This window comes from Opisthocomus hoazin, chromosome 1 (genome assembly GCF_030867145.1).
Source record: "Opisthocomus hoazin isolate bOpiHoa1 chromosome 1, bOpiHoa1.hap1, whole genome shotgun sequence".
Taxonomy (NCBI): Eukaryota; Metazoa; Chordata; class Aves; order Opisthocomiformes; family Opisthocomidae; genus Opisthocomus; species Opisthocomus hoazin.
In genome coordinates, this window is record NC_134414.1 from 107980287 (window position 1) to 107998034 (window position 17748).

At 39.1% G+C, this 17748-nt stretch overlaps 1 protein-coding gene across 5 annotated transcripts in view; it reads right to left on the reverse strand.

The window, feature by feature from the left end:
* ITSN1 (intersectin 1) overlaps window positions 1-17748 on the reverse strand; it is a 141444-nt gene that overhangs the window by 12524 nt on the left and 111172 nt on the right. For 4 of the 5 annotated variants that reach the window (XM_075432445.1, XM_075432466.1, XM_075432459.1 and 1 more), the window contains 6 exons: window positions 15654-15845; window positions 5550-5671; window positions 4515-4621; window positions 2916-3099; window positions 2363-2461; window positions 1341-1508 (listed from right to left, as the gene is read on the reverse strand). In XM_075432445.1, the coding sequence (XP_075288560.1) occupies window positions 1341-1508; window positions 2363-2461; window positions 2916-3099; window positions 4515-4621; window positions 5550-5671; window positions 15654-15845 (872 nt within the window). Of the gene's footprint in view, window positions 1-1340; window positions 1509-2362; window positions 2462-2915; window positions 3100-4514; window positions 4622-5549; window positions 5672-13330; window positions 15336-15653; window positions 15846-17748 lie in introns of those variants that run through there. The other variant, XM_075432473.1, reaches the window with a different exon arrangement.

Consider the following 17748-nt stretch of genomic DNA (forward strand, 5'->3'; position numbering starts at 1 on the left):
GAACTGAGCTGATGATGACTTGTCCTGGATTAGCAGTAGTTATGCAAATGGCCTCTCCAGACGCTGAGCTTTCTTAACAAGGTCTGGATTTCTGAATTGTGGCTGAATTTCACCCATTAAAACATACCAAAGGAATTCCAGACAGCCTGCCTTTGTGTACCCATGATACCTGGAGTTATGGGACAGCTGCTGACCAGTGGCTGGAACTGGCAGAATTTAAGACTCATCTGGAGGTTGTCACCAGATGAGTATAGGCCTGCCCTTTCCTCAAGTGTCATTTTCAGGTTTATTTTTACTAGGTGATGGCACGGTCCTTGCCGTCCTTGTTGGCCAGGCAGCTAGATCTGGAGTGGCTTCTTTTACAGATAAGAAACATCTCAGACAGAAATCTGGAGGAAGGCCGGACCACCCCTTGCCACTGACTGAAGGCTGCTACTGGCACTACTGTATCAGCAAGCAGCCAGCTGGTCTTTCAGGTAACGTTTTTGGCTTTCTAGGGCCAGACATCACATACAGAAGATGAAAGCAACCATCTTCCTTCAGGCATTAGTTATACGACAGCTGAATGTGACTTTAACCCTTCTGAAATTGTGGTACCTGTCTTTCTGAAACAGTTGGATTTCATAAGATGAAATGCCACATTTTCTGGTTTACCAGTGCTTTTTTTTTTTTTTTTCTAGAACTGCAAACTCAACGCATATTTTGAAAATCAAGTTGTGATCTGTCTGCCTCTCTTATCTTCACCAGTAATAGGGAAGCCATCAAAATATCCTCTATCCTTTTTCAGGACATACCAACACAATATTTTCTTTAGTTTCAGTAGAGAAGCTTAGCAGGTTACCTTAAAAAATAATATGCGATGCTAGGCAGTGATTCTCTCTGTAAAGTCTTGAGAGAGACTTGATCAGTATTCTTGAGTTTCCAAAATGCATACAAAGTTTTATCACAAAAAACATTTTCTGTGATTAAATCACTCCAGGATGGTCAGGTATAGCTTCAGGATGAGATACAGCAGTGCAATAACCACTACGTTATAAAGAGCTATGAAACCGGAAAGTTGTGGCTGAAAATCGCAGCCCTGAACCTGGCACTAGCCCAGAGGCAGGCAACAAAAGCAGCATTTATCATACAGAAGGCAAGAACATGAGCAGCAAAAAGGATTACGTGCAGGAGTGAAAGGGAGCCAAAGAAAGATGAAAATAAAGGAATGAAGATTACATGACTTGATTAATTACACTCTCTGTCCCATGACGCAGTGCCGTAAGTGAGCCATGGTTTCTTCCCAGCTGGTGGAGAAGTGCCCCACATTTGCATTACTCTAGCTAGAACACTGTTTTTACCTCCGACAGGCCTTCACACTGAACATGAGCCTGGATCCACTCCAACCTATCCGAATTTTCCTTCTCCCGCACTCCTTCATTTACTTGAGAACATAATTCTTCTGCTTTCTCAAGAGCATGCTTCAAGTGACTGTGGTCTGGGTGGTTTTCAGGAGTGTTTTCTATTATCTACAGATAAATAAAATACATTAGCCTTTTCTGTTATCTGCAGTTGAAATGTATTTATACTGTCAGCCCTACACTTCTGTTTTATTTCTTTATTTTCATCAGAGCCAGCCAGTAGGTCTCAAATTTCTTTTCCTCCTTGAGAAACATGAAAAATAGGAGACAAACTCACAGTCTGTTTGCGAATAGCTGAAGTGAATGAATGCCTGCCTGCTGAGCCTTTACATCAACACACTGCTCACTCTTCTGACATAAGTATGCAAATTCCAGCCATATGCAGAAATATACCCATGACTGTTTAAGGAAACTCTGAAATGCCAATATCCAATTTATAATTCTTTCCTGTGAAAGTCTTGGGCCAAGTTCAGTAACATTATTCAGGATGGCAAGCGTTAGGCAACAAATGGAAGTTAGGAAAGGGGTGTAAGTCATCCAGCAATGTAAGCTGCACAATAAGGTAACTTGCAACCATTTGGCATTCATGCTTGCACACTGAATGTCAGTTAACAAGACTCTGGGGAGGGAACGACACTGTGGAAAATGGCAAAGATGAGCGTAAGATTCACTCAGTACTCCCGTTATCTGAATTTTAAAGTTTTCATTCAGTATTTGCTGCCTTCTGGTTCTTTGTGTGCAAGTTCCACCTCTGTTTCTAATGCAAATCCAGAGTCATTTTGCTGAAGCCAAATGAGTTACCACATTTGCTCTAGTGTGATCAAATATAAAAGGATACCCCATGCTCCTCAGCACATCAGATATCTAACAGTGATAAAGCTTGACACAAATAGGGAAACTACCCTGTAATTAAGCTATAAGCAAAGCAGCATCAAAAACATCATCTTTGCAAAAGAACGTACATTTTTAATTATTAGTGGGTATCTTGTTACCCGTTGCATAGGCTTTAGTAGAAAACTTGATAGCGGCATTCCTTTACAGCGAGGATCCATTGCTAACCTCTGAAACATTAGAGAGGTAAAATGGTGTTAGTCAGTTTGTTTAAAACCTTGCAAAAGGAGCTCCTCCAAGAAAGAAAAAGGTAAGGCAACAAATGAACACCATGCCTCAGCTGAATCTGTTCTTAGATCACCAATAATATCAGTGCAGTAGAATCGCTTGTATTTTTTACAACACATTCTTCACCTGCCTTGCCTGTACAAGAAAAGGGCCTCTTTCTACTGTCCCAGCACTTTACAGGATTACCATCATTAAACAAGGTATTTTATGGCTCTACAGTTGTTTGAAAAAAAAAACCCTTCAACGAAAACATGTACTCCTTCAATGAGTGCTTAAGTCTGAAGATTCTTCATTTTAGTCCAACACAGAGCACTATCTGAGACTGTTTTGCAAATTAGCGAAATGATGAGCTAAATCTATGGTGTACAAAATTCATGGTGATAGTTCTCTCCTTACTTTAACAAACTCCTTGAATTCAGGGACTTCATCCGTCTTCTGCTGGATGAGCGCTGCCCCATTGAGCTGGCAGCTACAGAACCGTATGTAAGGCTGCATGTGCGGCAGCTGAGCTGTCAGTATGTCACCGATCATTTTCACTGGCATCTTCTCTCCAGACATCTTCTTACGCACACGCAAAGCCCTAAACATGAAAAGGTCATGTGTGTTTTATAAGCAGACCGCTAAATAACGATTCGTCATTTATGAAATAAATGCTTTGGTTCTTATTCATTATTGAAAGAGATCCCTGAACAACAAACAGATCAGCCACAAGATTTATTGCATATTCTAAGAACACAACAATCAAGATTGCACCTCAGCCAACAACATTTTTCCCTCGTTGTAACCGAACTGTTATTTGACATTAACTTCATGCAATGCCAGATCAGATACAATATAAAAAGGAATGTCATTTCCTTTTCTATTAGTTTAGAAAGAGAGTAACAGATACGCTCTTAAATGAGGAATAAAAAAATCTTACTGCTACTTTAAGCTCAAAGCTATGTCTAGTTTTTAGCCTCCTTTCCTAAGGAAAGGTTTATTGTCAGTGACCTGCCTGCATTTTTCCTATCTCTGTCATAACTTTCCAACCTGTGGGCCATTTTCAAATAGATTTCACAAAAAAGGAGATATCTCAAAGTTATGGACTTGATGATCTTAAGGGTCTTCTACAACCTAATTGATTATAAAATCCCTAGAAGTTCAACGAAAATTAGCAGCTTGGTAGAGAAAAAAGGAACTTTATTAATCCTCTTGCTTATGAAGATGCAGGTTTAACTCAGCCCTTACTCCGTTTCTCGGGCAATGACCAGATGAGCGACCTGTGTGCCCATGCCTCCAAACAAGCCACAGCCTTTACTGTGTCTTTCTGAAGCAGTAGGGACAGGTGAGAAGGATGCAAGTAGGAAGACTGGATCCCATCAGAGGCCACAGAGAATGGACGGAGAAATAAGGGTACTTGTGTTGTGTGGAGTTTCGTGGTAGAGAGTTGGGGTTGCAGTAGTTGGAAGCTTTGGAAGGAAGGGTGCAGGGTACGCTGGACACAAACCCATAGCAAACCAGGCTTTGCTGGCACCCCTTCTCACAGAACAGCTCGTTCAGGTGCTATAAACCTACAGTAACTAAAGCAATGCAGCAGCTAACTCAGACTAAGGGAAGCAGAGGATTTTGTGCCTCCTTTTGCATTCACAGATAATAGGACTGGAACTGGGCATGGGCTGTGACAGAGGAAGCAAAAGTCTACAACAGGACTGTGGGTAACCTTGGCAGGCGCGACTCTTCAGGACAGGCTGATCTTACCTTCTGGAGCACACGTACACCAAGAGCAAAGTAAGTGCAAACACTTGCTCAGCAAAGAACTGCTGGATTTTTCTCAACAACAACAGCAAGAAGCAATAGCAACATTGTTAATTTTTTGCTTTTTCCAACAAGGAAAAATGCATGGCCTTTTTGGTTACTACTTGCATAAGTGGCAAATATTTTCATGCAGCTAAAAGGAGAAGTGGGGGGAGAAGCCCATGATTTTGTTATTGCTAAGTACGGGGGAAAAAAACTTACTTCAGTAGTTTTATATTGCACATAATCAGCTCCTTCCAATTAACAAAAATCATAGCAACTTCTTTTTCTGTTAGCAGCTCAGATTCCATTAGTGGTTTCTGGAAGATCTATAGATTCAGAAAATTAAGCAATTTAGAGAGTATATAGCAAGTATAATCAAAGTGACTAAGACTGATGATGCTCACTCACTTCCTTAGTCTGGAAGCGAGAAAACTTCACCTCAGAGTAGCACTTGGCACTCAGTGGAACAGACTTCAAACACGCGCTGTGCCCTGGAGATCCATAGTGTTCCCTGATAACATGTTTATGAGGAGCATTTGGGTTTAAAAGAGAACACACTAAATTTGTTTTGGTGGTGTTAATTATGATGTGGATAATCTGTCTGAAACTTGGGAATTTGATTAGTCAGAGGTCTCCTGCAAAATATCCCAGGATGACTTTGATAATACAACTTAAAATACATTTTACTTTCAGCTCTTTTATGGAAGTTCTGATTTATCTCCTAGTGTCTCGAGTTTGCATACCTTGACCTCTTTTTCAAAAAAGGGCTTTCCTTCTCTGTCAAAGAATTGTCTAAGTCAGTCGCCTGTACTAATTCCCTTTTTTCCCCACATAAGAGATGCACCTTCTAACGTTTAAAGAAGATCACAGTAAGTGATAACTGAGTGCCACTGTGAATCTGGAAACTGGCACATAAAGCGTTTCAAGCTTTAAGAACTTACACAAGAGAAACATTCAAAATCAGGAACAAAAAGGGTTTGCTAGAATGGTAATTTAAACATCAGTGTTCTGGTGATGGTGACACAAGGACTTAGCATTAGTTGCACCCACATCCATACACGCATGCATATATATCTAAATATATCTGTAGACATAGGTAGAGGGATATATATGAAAATTTAACATAGACCATCCCTAGGAAGTCAAACACAGCAGTGATATAAATGATTTTCCACAGTGAAATTATTGATCCAATTTCATTTAAAAAGACAAGCGATTAAAACCTGCTCCTATAAAGCTGCTGTGCCTTCTTACCTCTGTGACCAACTGCAGATCATTTACGTAGTTCTCTTCTGTGACAATGAGCTCGTGGATGTACCCCTGCCTTTTCCTTTCAGTAGGCGTCAACATATCCAGAAGATGCAAGTCTGCACACCCTGGAAAACACAAAAGGATCCCAGATTTGACTTACGGTAGCTTGCAAATTGATTCAGATCTGTAGCAGTTCAAGTAAGGCTTAACGAACAGTGACTACTGGCTGTTCAGTTCACTTAATCATTATTCACATGTAATGGCACAAGGTTAACAAAGCTTCATCTCAAAACATTGTATTTAACACCTTTTTTTTTTTTTTTTTCAAATCAAGGCCATTTCTAAGTGATAACCTTTCTCTGGTGGCAAAGCTTAAAAGTCCTCCTCACCGCTACCTGCCCATTTCCAACCTCACTCCGAAGTTCCGTGTCCCCTCAGTTGTGTCATTCAGCCCCAGCCACACTGTAAAACAAATCCCCAGATGGACAGAAAGGGGGCAAAGACATCCTCTAGTATTACTGCCCCCCCCGCCCCCAACATGGAGAGATATCCTGAAAGGGAATAGAACTAGGAAAGAGTGCTACAGTGACCTTCACGCTCTGATGGACACTTTGGAATTTCAGTTTATTTATACTCTAAATTCAAGGTTAGCCTTTATCCTTGTAGTCAAGGTAGGCATCCTAATCAAGCAGGCCCTGCAGGGCTTATTTACTTCTTCACACTTCAATTAAAAATTGCTTCTAAATTTTTGAAGGACTTGAGCCAGAACATGTGAAGGTCAGTGGAGATTGCCCCGCAGATTTCACTAATTTACAGGCCAAGCCAAAGGCATTTTTTATCATTCTCCTTTATCTTTAAAAGCATGAGAAAAGTTTGTAACTAAGAACTCCTCTTTCATCACTTTCGTCCTCTAATTTTTGCAAACCACCTCCCTTGTGTTTATCCTGTGTAGATGCTAGAATTTTTGTATAAATTCTAGAATCTCAAATTTTATTTTTTATTCAGAATTAGAACAGTTTCAGGATTTAAATTATTTCATTACAATTCTTTCTGTAAGCCTGTAATTTTTAGCCGAGCTTAATTAAATTCTCCTGAGACTTTCAAGCAGAATGTTTTCTTCTAGTTTCACTGTTAATGCTACTTTCATTACTTTTTTTGCATAAAATAAAAAGCATTTCAAAAAGCAAAGGTGTTTTCAAACAGGTTGAAAACATTTTGCTTTAAAAATGCACTACTTGCAACTATTTCTACACAAAATCAAAATTCTTCACTTTAATTCTTTGCCCTACCCCTCAGCGAAGTAGAGGTAAATTCCGTATATTCCCCACAGAACAAGAGTTTCCTTATGGAAAAAGTTCTGGCTGAAAAACATCCAAGGAGATCTTCATTTCGTGGGGTTTTAAATGGTCAAGGCTTTTTTTTTTACGTTGTTCGCCAGCATCGACAATGACGCCAACATACTGAGATTTGATAGGGATGTTTTCAGATCAGATGTTCGCATATGCTTCCACAAAGTTAACCACTACTGCTCCTAATCACATCACATCCCAGACAACTCCTTCAGTTCTTTGCACCTAAAGTTAATACTTAGATACTATTTACTGCATTTTTAGCTTCCTGAATGTAACTCAGAAGCTGATTCTGCACTATGCCACTAGCAAGGTCCACATGGATCACCATCAAATTTTTCATGGACTATCTTCAATTGCTGCTTCAACTAAATGCTCCTGAAAAGGCAGTGATTTGACTTAGAAACCAAATAAAAAAAAAAAAAGGAACGAAAAAAAAGAAAATGGATACAGTCAGTCAAGATAGTTTCCTCTATGATTAGGAAGCTCAGAACAGATCAGATTGGAAGCACAAGAAGCATACTGATAACGGTCCTTTGTGATACAGTACATTGCAGTCCTTTAGAAGGTGCAATTGAAACGTTGCTTGAAATAAAAAGCAGGCTTTAAGAATTAACAATTTGATGCCAAAATAATCAAAGCACTAGGCACATTTCAAAAGCCAGAAGTTTCATTTTTGTTTAATAAGTGGCTGCTTTCAGAGCATTTTCTTTGTTACCACGTAAATCAGAGCTCTAATAAACAGAACTAGTTCTCCCCATGCACTGTCAGCGTCATTAAAAGTGAACAAAGTGTTTAATTTTTTCTCTGGAGACTGGGGAAGTTTCCTGTTCAAAGATGCTGATGACCTTGGTTTTAAGTGTGGTTTCCAACCACCAGCCTTTTAGAGGAAGCTTTTAACATTTTGAATCATTATATATTTTAGCGGCTAGCTTGACAGACAGCCAACTGGGACATAAATGGGCTATGCTGGACTTCAGCAAATGGTCTACTTTTGAACACTAAGTATTTGTGAAAATAGCCTGCTTCAATCTGAGCAGAACATGCAGGAGACACTTTTCTGATAAGAGATTTTCTTTATGAGGTGCACAAGTACTAAGGTTTTTCTTGTCTTTTTATTGAAAATGCCAAAGAACTGGGTTCCTTTCCAAGGGGAAATGTCAGGCCATAGGGCTGCAGCTAGTTTTTCACGGATGCCAAAGTACTCTGCAAAGCTCTTTTATGAACATCCAAATTCCACTTGCAGCTGTAATAATATCATTCATGAATTCAATCCACTAAAAGACTCTTGCTAGGGGCTAGAAAGCACCCTTGGTATCAGACATTTGTCCCAACAGATGGGAAAGCTCTGCCGTGGGCAAAGTACAGGACCTTACCTCAGCGTAGAATAAGTTAATGTTTCTGCCTTAAAGCACACAGCTAGTCCCTCCTGCATACAGCCTTTCAAGCGCCTAAAGTCAGGCACTGGCATTTGTCTTTTCATTTACTGAGTGCCCCATTCTCTCATATTTTCTCTCCTGCTCTGAGAAAGTAGTGGTGGATCCCATCCGAAAGGTGTCAAATTTGAATCCTGAGTTACAATCTAGTAAACTCAGAAAAAAATGGGGAAATTACAGTAGCTAACTTGGTATGTTTGCAGTACTGTGAATATGCAAATTTCTGGCCTTTAATTGAATAAGCAGTAAAACCCCAAGCAGAGGCATTCGCACACACTCACCAGACTGGTTACTCTGTCCAGACTTACAGAACCAATATACAAATGCTGTAACCAAAAATCCGTGCTTTGACCTCCTATCAACATAGGACCTGCAGGACTAAAGGATTCTAGAAATGTAAAAAATAATTTAATGTATCATTATAAGAAGTAAACTTGTTGTTCCTTTTCCTTACAAAGTCAGCCCTGAAAATACAGGTCTTACAAGCTAATCACTAAGCTTGAAAGCCATGTGCAAGAGATGCTGCTGTTTCAGAAGGAAGGTTTTGCTGTGGAACTCGCTGATCTACGTACATGGGCACAACTTCTGATTTCATCTAATCTAGGGAGATTCTCTGAACAACATAACTGTCAGATTTCACTGTAAACCTCACGCTGGCCCAGTCTGTAATGACAAGATCACAGCAGACAGCAATGTCTTCTATTATAGGCAACCAGGAGCAGTAAACAAGTACGTCAGAGTTTTCCTCAAAACCTGAAGCAGGGAGAAATAGCACTCCTGGTACCATGACAGCATTCCTTCACTCAGGTCACAGCATTTCACCACTCAGCCTTCTTATCAACTAGCTTCGGATGCAACCACTGATCTCCCGTAAATACCTGGTGGGATGGACCCTCCACTGAGAAACTATCTCAGGCTTTTGCTGAGGACAGCGCAGAGTCCGGTGATCAAATAGATCTCTCCATCTCAAGCTTCGGTGATGCAAAATCCTGTTTCACAGCTATTTTCAACAATTTCGGCATGTTTATAATTTCTCAGCTGGACTAGTGGAGTTTATTGGTAGAGCAGAGGGTTTTGCTTTGGGATGGATGGAAGCAAGATCTGGAAATAAGTCCGAAAATTCCCACTTGCAAAATACTAAGCATTACTCTGTTTTTGCCAAGGCCAGGCACCACCAACACATGGTCCTCCCCCTCCTGTTCACACCAGTCAGCTGTTATCAAGTGGAGGGATTGCCCCTGCCAATCCACACAGGCCAAGCAACAGACTCAAGGACCTTTCGCAACCATTTCAATTTTCCTTTTTTTTTAAAAAAAAAATTCTAGAACACGCCTGAGTGCTAAAGGCAAGTTTCATAGTCCTCAACAACATACACTTGTTACACACTACCATCATCTTCATCGTGCAATAGCAAAATCTTTCTGCAGTGTTTTAGGTTAATACCTTTGTTTCTATGAAAAAAAAAAAAGGTTTAGTATTCAATCAAGGGAAGGAGCTGAAGAAGAAAGGTGAAACAGTTGGGAAGGAAACCTACTAAATCCTATCAGAAAAAAACAGAACGTGCCTACCACTCCCTTTCCAGAATCTGCTTGGAGAGAATAAAATCCTACATACAAGGGCATGGATGCATCTAAAAATATAAATAGGCTAAGTTAACCCATTCTTGGACTGGTTTATCTCACATGAGGTAACTTCAAATCTCACCTCTGAATTATGACTCAGGACCTATCTTGAGCCCCTGACCACTTACTGTACAGTAACAGCAAATCAGTCAAGAGCATCAGCCACAGATCCAAGCTGAAGGAACTGCACAGGCCAATTTCACACTGTTTTCCGCAAAAATAAAGATGCCGTATAGGTATTTCACTTGGAGTCAGAAATGTGGTAACTAAATGTAGTATTCTGAAAGTTAAAATACAGTATTTCAGTATTTTTTTCACTTTCTTGGGCAGACCTCCATCCATCATCTTTCCTGGCTTCAGGTCTTCTCCCCAAAAAAAGAATCAAACCGGATTTATTTTAACACTCATTTGGATCCAGAATTACTCCAACACATGAAAACAATCCAGCAGAGAAAACTGCACGTGACAGCACGAGTGCAACGGAGAAAACATGAACCCGGTTTCAGACGCCTAGGCCAGGGCTCGGAAAACCTTTGGCCGTGACACGGCTGCGAGCCGGGCTCAGAGCAGCGCCCTGCCAGCCCCGGCTCGCAGCCGTACCCGGGCGGGTACCAACCAGCTGGGCCAGCGGCAGCAGCTCAGCACACCTTCTAGAAGCTCCACGCCCACCCACCGTCGCACAGCTACCTCGAGTAGAAACATCTTTCTGCTTACAGACACTAACAGCTACCTTTTCCATGAAATGCTGAAATAAAATTATTCCACAAGATAGAACTTGTTCTAAAATCTGACTTCTTGTTTGGTGTCGCTCCACAAGATTAATAAAAGTTACAGAAGGGTTATAGGCTTGATTCAAATTAGTTTCCGGCTCTACGCAGACATTGCAGTCTGAAATTTCATGCCAAGGAAGAGCATTACGGGGCTACTTCTTGGGTTTTTTGTCTGTTTTTTTTTTGTTTGTTTGTTTTTTTAAGGTTCCCAAATTAAGATATACGGAAAGGGGAGGGGAATGAAACAGCTGTGAAACTTGCTGTTAACAAGCTCTAGAAACTTGTTGCGTATATCAGAATTATGTTTACACATACTATTAACGTTACTAGGTTACGCCAGATGGTTAAGATAACTCTCACGATTTCTCCTCACATGGCCAATAACTCAAAATGAATCCTTATTCATGGTAAAGTACTCCTTTGCAAGCTATCAAACAACAAGTACAAAAGCCCATGAAGTCTACACACAGGAAATGAAGTCTTCGTGAAAATAATTTACGTTTTTAACTGCATCCAGGACAACCTTTTGAAAACATTCTTTCAGGGTTCAGAATCAAAAGGTCACCTCCGCGCTCTCTATTTAGCTAAGCAGCAGCTTGTCACCCAGTTGTCTGTGTGCATGCACTTAGCTTGCAATTCAACTGATTAAATAATATTTGAGCTGTATTGTCCCTGGACTTACTGAAGTTGTCTGAAAAAAAAAAAGTTAAAAAGAAGCCATTTACTGTAATCAGAAGAGGACTGTGTATAAGGAGTCAGTGATCACAAAGAACTAAAAAGAACTGCTTTAAAACCAGAGAACATGTAGTTATTTTGCTGCCTTGCAGGAAGGTCATGGTAATAGGCCATTTTAAAACGTGCTCAGGGAGCTCATGGGGACTGAAAGAGACGCCACTGAAGTTCCAAAAGAATTGAGATTTAAATAAAATTGATTCTGAATATAAAGCAAAGCAGCCTTGATAAACGTGCATCTTAGACTCCGAGTTGTCTTGGACAGATTTAAAGCACTGGAATTGATATTAACAAATCCTCTGAAAAAACGTTCACAGAAATTCTTCCTCCACAGTTGAATACAGAGGAAATTCTTCTCAAGGTAAACAGAAAAACTGTGAACAAAAAAACCGACCACCACTCGGTCTCCAAATCCAGCCTCCTCTACATCCCTCAAGTGACAGCTCCTTTCCTGAGCTCATGTGTGAAGGGAATAGGTACCTTGCAAATTAGAAATAATACAAAGAATGCATTCAATGGACTAGGCAGCAGTGAGACTGCTCTTTTTCTTAATATTGACTTAAATAAAATTGAAAATCATCTGAATGGTTTCTTAGTTTTGTCTGTGAAAATCTCGTTTCAGCCTTGACTGGGACTAGCGCCTGTTGGCTTTGCAGCCACAAATTTAATGACTGAAGAAACAAGCGTGTGGGCACATTTTCATCACGGGAGGCAAGCGTTTTTTGGAAGTAGGTTTGCTTGCTGCAGTCCAGATCTGCGGCTTTGGGAGGGCACCGTGTGCCTTAGGAGGTTAAAGATCTTTTCAGATGAACCAGGAAGGAGAGGGTCAAAACTAGATTGAGAGACAACCCTGAAAAACTATGTTTATAATGGAAATAATCAATTTTCTTTATTAAAGAATTGCTTTCTCATATATATATAAAAAATACATATATATGTATGTAAAAATATATATATATATATGTATATATAAAACCCAAAAAATCCAGACAGGTAAGAAAGAGTAAGTGCAATATCTTGTTTCTGGCTACTCAGGGGAAATAACTGATTATGAGGAAGATTAAACACTACCATGCCAAGCTATAGTAGTACACTTAAGAACTTTAATAACTGAGTAAATAAACATCATAGATATTTCAGCAATGCATGTCGATATAAGCCACAATTGTTTTTGTCTAGGACAGTTTAAATGTGTTCTGAGGTTCTGGTGAGTTAACGATTCACAACAATTGACGGATTGATAAAGCTGTTGCTCTCTTGAGTAACACACAGCACTCTTCTGTCTGAGGAGTCCTAGCACAACATACACCAGTGTGTGTGTGTGTGTGTGTGTGTGTGTCTACAGAGGGATAACTTCAGGCTGTTCTTCTCACTTCAGCTGAAAACGGACCCCAAGAACTTTCAGAGCACTGTGATTTTGAGAATCTTCCATGAGCCATCACTCGGCATTCTTAAGCAGCATGTTAGGAAATGTGTAGCCTGCAGATTACTATAATAGTTTTATTTTTCTTCTCACTTGAATTAATGAAAAAAAAAAAAAGCAGCATCTAAATCCCCTATATCCAAGTATTGCCAATATTTCAATATGTAGAGAAAGTATGCTTCTGGCCTGGAGTCATAAAAACTAAATATCCCTTAGGACAAATGCCTTTAGTCAAGTTACAAATCTTCTAACACAACAGCTCATTATGGAAAAATAGAGATATCCTTTCATTAAAATAACATTTTAATGCACAAAATATTGAAATAGTGGAGTAAAATCTGGCTACACCATTCTCAGTAATCAAAGCAATGGGCACTGAAAATTACAAGAATTACGTTCCGGTCAATTTCTGTCATACCAGGCAGCATTTTTTTCAGCAAGTGGCTACGGTGGAGAAGAAAACTTTTTTTTTATTTTTCATGGCACAGAGGTAAATGAAAAATTTGTGCATGTTAAATAGTATCCTAAGAAGAAAGAAAATCTGTGCAATTGTGCATGTTTTAAGACTAGAGCTTCTGGCACAAAACACAGAGCCTAAGTCAATGTAAACCCATAGTAAAACAACAAAGTATTCGTAATTCATCTACCAGCATAGTGTCAAAAAATATCAACTGACTTGTAACACGTGGAAAGCACTCAATAAACAAAGGTGCAAAAGGTTGCAGATAATCACAATCAATCTGAGTAATTATATCAAAATAATCAAAGAAACAAGACAAGTGTCATTCTGAAATTAAACAGGTGGGCTTCAGGCTATTCTGGTGGCAAATTCATCACATGCACTAATGCCACTTGGTGAATTCTGTGTGTACACAGCAACAAGACAACAAACACATTTTAGTCTATCTTTTATATGAAGAATTTAATTATCTATACATGTAACTAATTTTAAAGGCTGTATTACAGTTGTTAAAGCTGCAGGTTTTTATATATTTATATAATTTACATTCATATTGATGAAATACTGAAGTGCAATTGAATAAGGAGCTTCACTTGTTCTTTGCACCGCATGACAGGTCAGAAGGAGGGAGGTAGGGTAGGATTAGAAACGCTACAACACTGCCAGCATGAAATTTAGAAATAAACGAAATACATAAACCAGAATATAACTAAATGGTAAAGTAATTAGTAGAACGGCTATATTGTGCTTGAGGCATTGGGAAGAGAGGGTTTCTGCACTGACAGCACCAGGCATTTCATCAAGAGCTTGTAACTAATGCTGGAAAGACAAACATGGCTTAGCTACAGAACATCTACTACATAAACTGGACTGTAAGCTCCATTTAATATTAATTTGTATAAATTCCACAGTCTAGTTTAAAAAAATGTAAACATTGGAAATTAATTGCAGGGAGATATTTCTATACATTCTTTCTTGTCAGGAAAATTACTTGTTCAAAACGTGTTGTTCCATAGTCAGAAGAAAGTAAAAATGAGAAGTCAAACTTCATGTAACTAAGATGAAAATAAAGAAGTTAATTCTCAAATCCCACACGAACGTAGCATTCTATTGATCTCTGATACGAAAATGCAAAAACCGAAACATCTGAGACAAACACAAACCAGGGTGTTTTCTAACTGTATGCAGCTACAAGTAATGTGCAAAATAAAATTAACATAACTGGGATAACAAAATTATGCAAGGTTAATATCTCTTGCATTGGAAGAAAGTTAATTTCTTCTCTCCACAATGTATTACACACTCAACAAAGAACACCTGATACATACAGTACAATAACTACAACAAAATACCTCATCTGTAATTGGGCACATTTAAACTTCCTTAAACTGAATTAACTCCTTCTGTTCTTTTGTAATTAAAAAAAAAAGAAAAGAAAAAAAAAAGAAGACATATTGACAACACCGGACAAGTGAACAATAAAAAAGAAAGATACATAAAGTCTCAAATTTATGGACATTTGGAACAATTTTAATAGCACATGCAGCATTCCGTGATAGTGGGTCTTTTTGCACAAACAAAATTGCAATGAAGAAATTTAATTTATATTTTTCCTTTAAAAGGCTAAAATACATATTTAAAAATAATTTTAAAACTACTGAAAGCACCTGTGCAAAGGTGGAAAAATTAGTCTGGTAACTATGAAAGCCACAAAAGGACCCACTATCCTCTGATTTTTTTGTGTTTTTTTGTTTCATTTTAATTTTGCGTCTATATCTGTAGGTAATTAACTCAAACATTGCGATTACATGCAACTAATGTAAAATGAGGTAAACTGCTCTGCAGTGTGTTCTTCTACTCAGAAGGCAGTAGATGATCATGCTGGAAGCCACATGATCAAGGCTGCATCTCCCATCATCCCTCTGGGCAGTGATATGGGATAGTGGGTCTCTTTGAGGACTTTCAAGCCTGAGTGGGGGATGGACAACATATGATTCCTAGAAAAAGGAGGAAAACAACACATAAGCAAAACAAAACAATGAGCAAATTCAAGCTAGGAAAATGAGTCAGGCATGTAAACAGCATGGTGCAAAAATGATAAAGGGTAACATGCTACAAAGGGGATGGGAACTAAAAATAAAACAAACATAAAATAAGGTTTGCATTACAGAAGGTCTTCAAAGAGACTTTGACAAGTGCAGCAGTGGTGAAGCTTTGAGTTCTGCAAACCACAGCAGAATCACAGCAATGCTGCATGTTTCATCTTAAAGTGCTACACAAATAATCACAGCACGGCAGCGGAGAGGGTCACTTACATTGCTGGCTTGGGTCCATGTCTGTTGTCAGCTTCACGTAGTTGGATGGGAAGAGACCCACTTGTCCATTCACCTCCCCTTTCCACCAGTCTGGGTCTTCCTTGTTAAGGACATTTATAATCTGGCCTTTATTGAACGCCAGCTCATCGTCATTCTGTGCAGTGTAGTCATACATGCCAATTACTTGGCACACTGTAAGATAAAGGAAGAGGTCTATCGCACTGGTAACGTTTCAGCAAACCGTAAGCTATGCATAAACCCACTGCAAACACTACAGATGCCACAGTATAGCTCCAAGACGCTACGTGCTGGTCTGAACCAGTCCTGCCGCGGTCCTGCCCCTCTCTCCTGTGCCACTGTGCTGGTGCTTAGCTGAGCCCTCACCAAATTCTCTCAAGGTGATTTAAAAAAAACGAAGAGTTTCTTAGCAGCACTGCGTGCTCAGTCAGCTTACTGAGGGGTCAGGATCACACTAGGGAGGGCAGAGCACAGCCGTGCAGACTGAGAACAGAGCAACCTGCAACTGTACCCAAGATATTTTTGTTTGGAAGTGCTCAACAGTAGGAGAGGATTGGAAAAATTTAAAATTTTAGCAAAAAGTCAAACATTTCAAGGATGTTAGCTTTCTATTGACACTTCTCTTTGGCTTTATAGATTTTTTTTTTTCCCCACAAAGCATCGAATTTGTTGTACATTTACAAAAACAGCACTCTGCATCCTCATCAATCTGTTCTGAAAAGCATCCTTTCCAACAGAACTCTCAACGCACAGAGAAATCCGGGAAGCTTTAAGTTCCACTGCCTGAAGACTGAAAAAGGCACTTTTCTAGTTAGTACCGGACAGGATCAACACAGCTCTGTAATTCAAGAGAAAGCCAGTAATGATGTTAGGAACACAAAGATCTTGGAAAGGATTAGAAAAATAAAATGCATCCTAGGCCATTTAGGCTGCCTTTCTGGCACCACAGGGCTGCTTCTAGTAGCCTATTTTCTATTTCCTTACCATGAAACTCATCAAATCTGACAGGTTCTCTGAATACAGCCGTTTCTGTTCAATTATAATAGAGCAGTTTTCTTAATTGTCTAAAGCAGCAGGCCTGTTTATTTAAATATATAATTTCCCTTATGTCCCTGATGTTCTCTCTATTCCATGTCACAGGGCCTCTGGTATTTCACCTTAAGACACAAGATTTCTATCTCATTAGCCTTACTGTCAGGTGTTCTCCATCACATTAATCCTAAAATTTTGTTTTATTTTCATTCTTGTACTCAGCCAGAAACTTATTTAAATTTGTCAACTAGCTCCTCTCTTTTTTTAATGTATATTTCAGAAATTATTCAACTTCTTTTAGTTAATACATTCTACCTGTTCACAAAGATCATAATCTCGACCTTTAACAGGACTCTGCATATGTCTAAATGTTTAGCTTTGTTAGTTGCAAAAAGGGGGGAAAAAAGGAAAAAAAAATTTAAAGGGGCACTTATTCACACCTAACACATCAGCTAACCAAAGTGTACATTTCCCTGGCATACTGGTGATAAACCAGTATTTCTAAAGGAAGGTGTATTATGGTGCACTCCTGCTTTAGGTAGTTTTGTGCTAACACAAGTTCAAATGCGCAAACACCACTGATGTTCACATTTCACTTTAAAGACCTGCGAATCTGTTTTACAGCATGCTTTTAACAGGTTTAAAGCTTATTACTAACATTAAGAACGATAAAAAGTTTAAGCTAGACCATACTTGAATACAACAGGTACATTAACAGATTTGTAACCCATTCTATAGTTAACTTCTTTCAAGAATTTTTTATTCAGATAATTTTCTTCTACTTCAAAGAATTTTATGAAATTTGGTGCTGTCCAATAGTGTAATCAGAATATCTAAATAGTCCAATAGCATCCCAAGAATCACCTTAAATTTGAGGAGGTGATTTAAGAGAACTCTTGAAGAGATAGGATTCCTCAACAATGTGAAGCAGTGACCTCATCTTGATCTTATTTACACTGGGTCACAAAGCTTAGAATACACCTTAGTCCTATATAGGAAAATCTTATAGCAGTCCAAACAAGAAAGTTCTTCACTTATTTTAAAC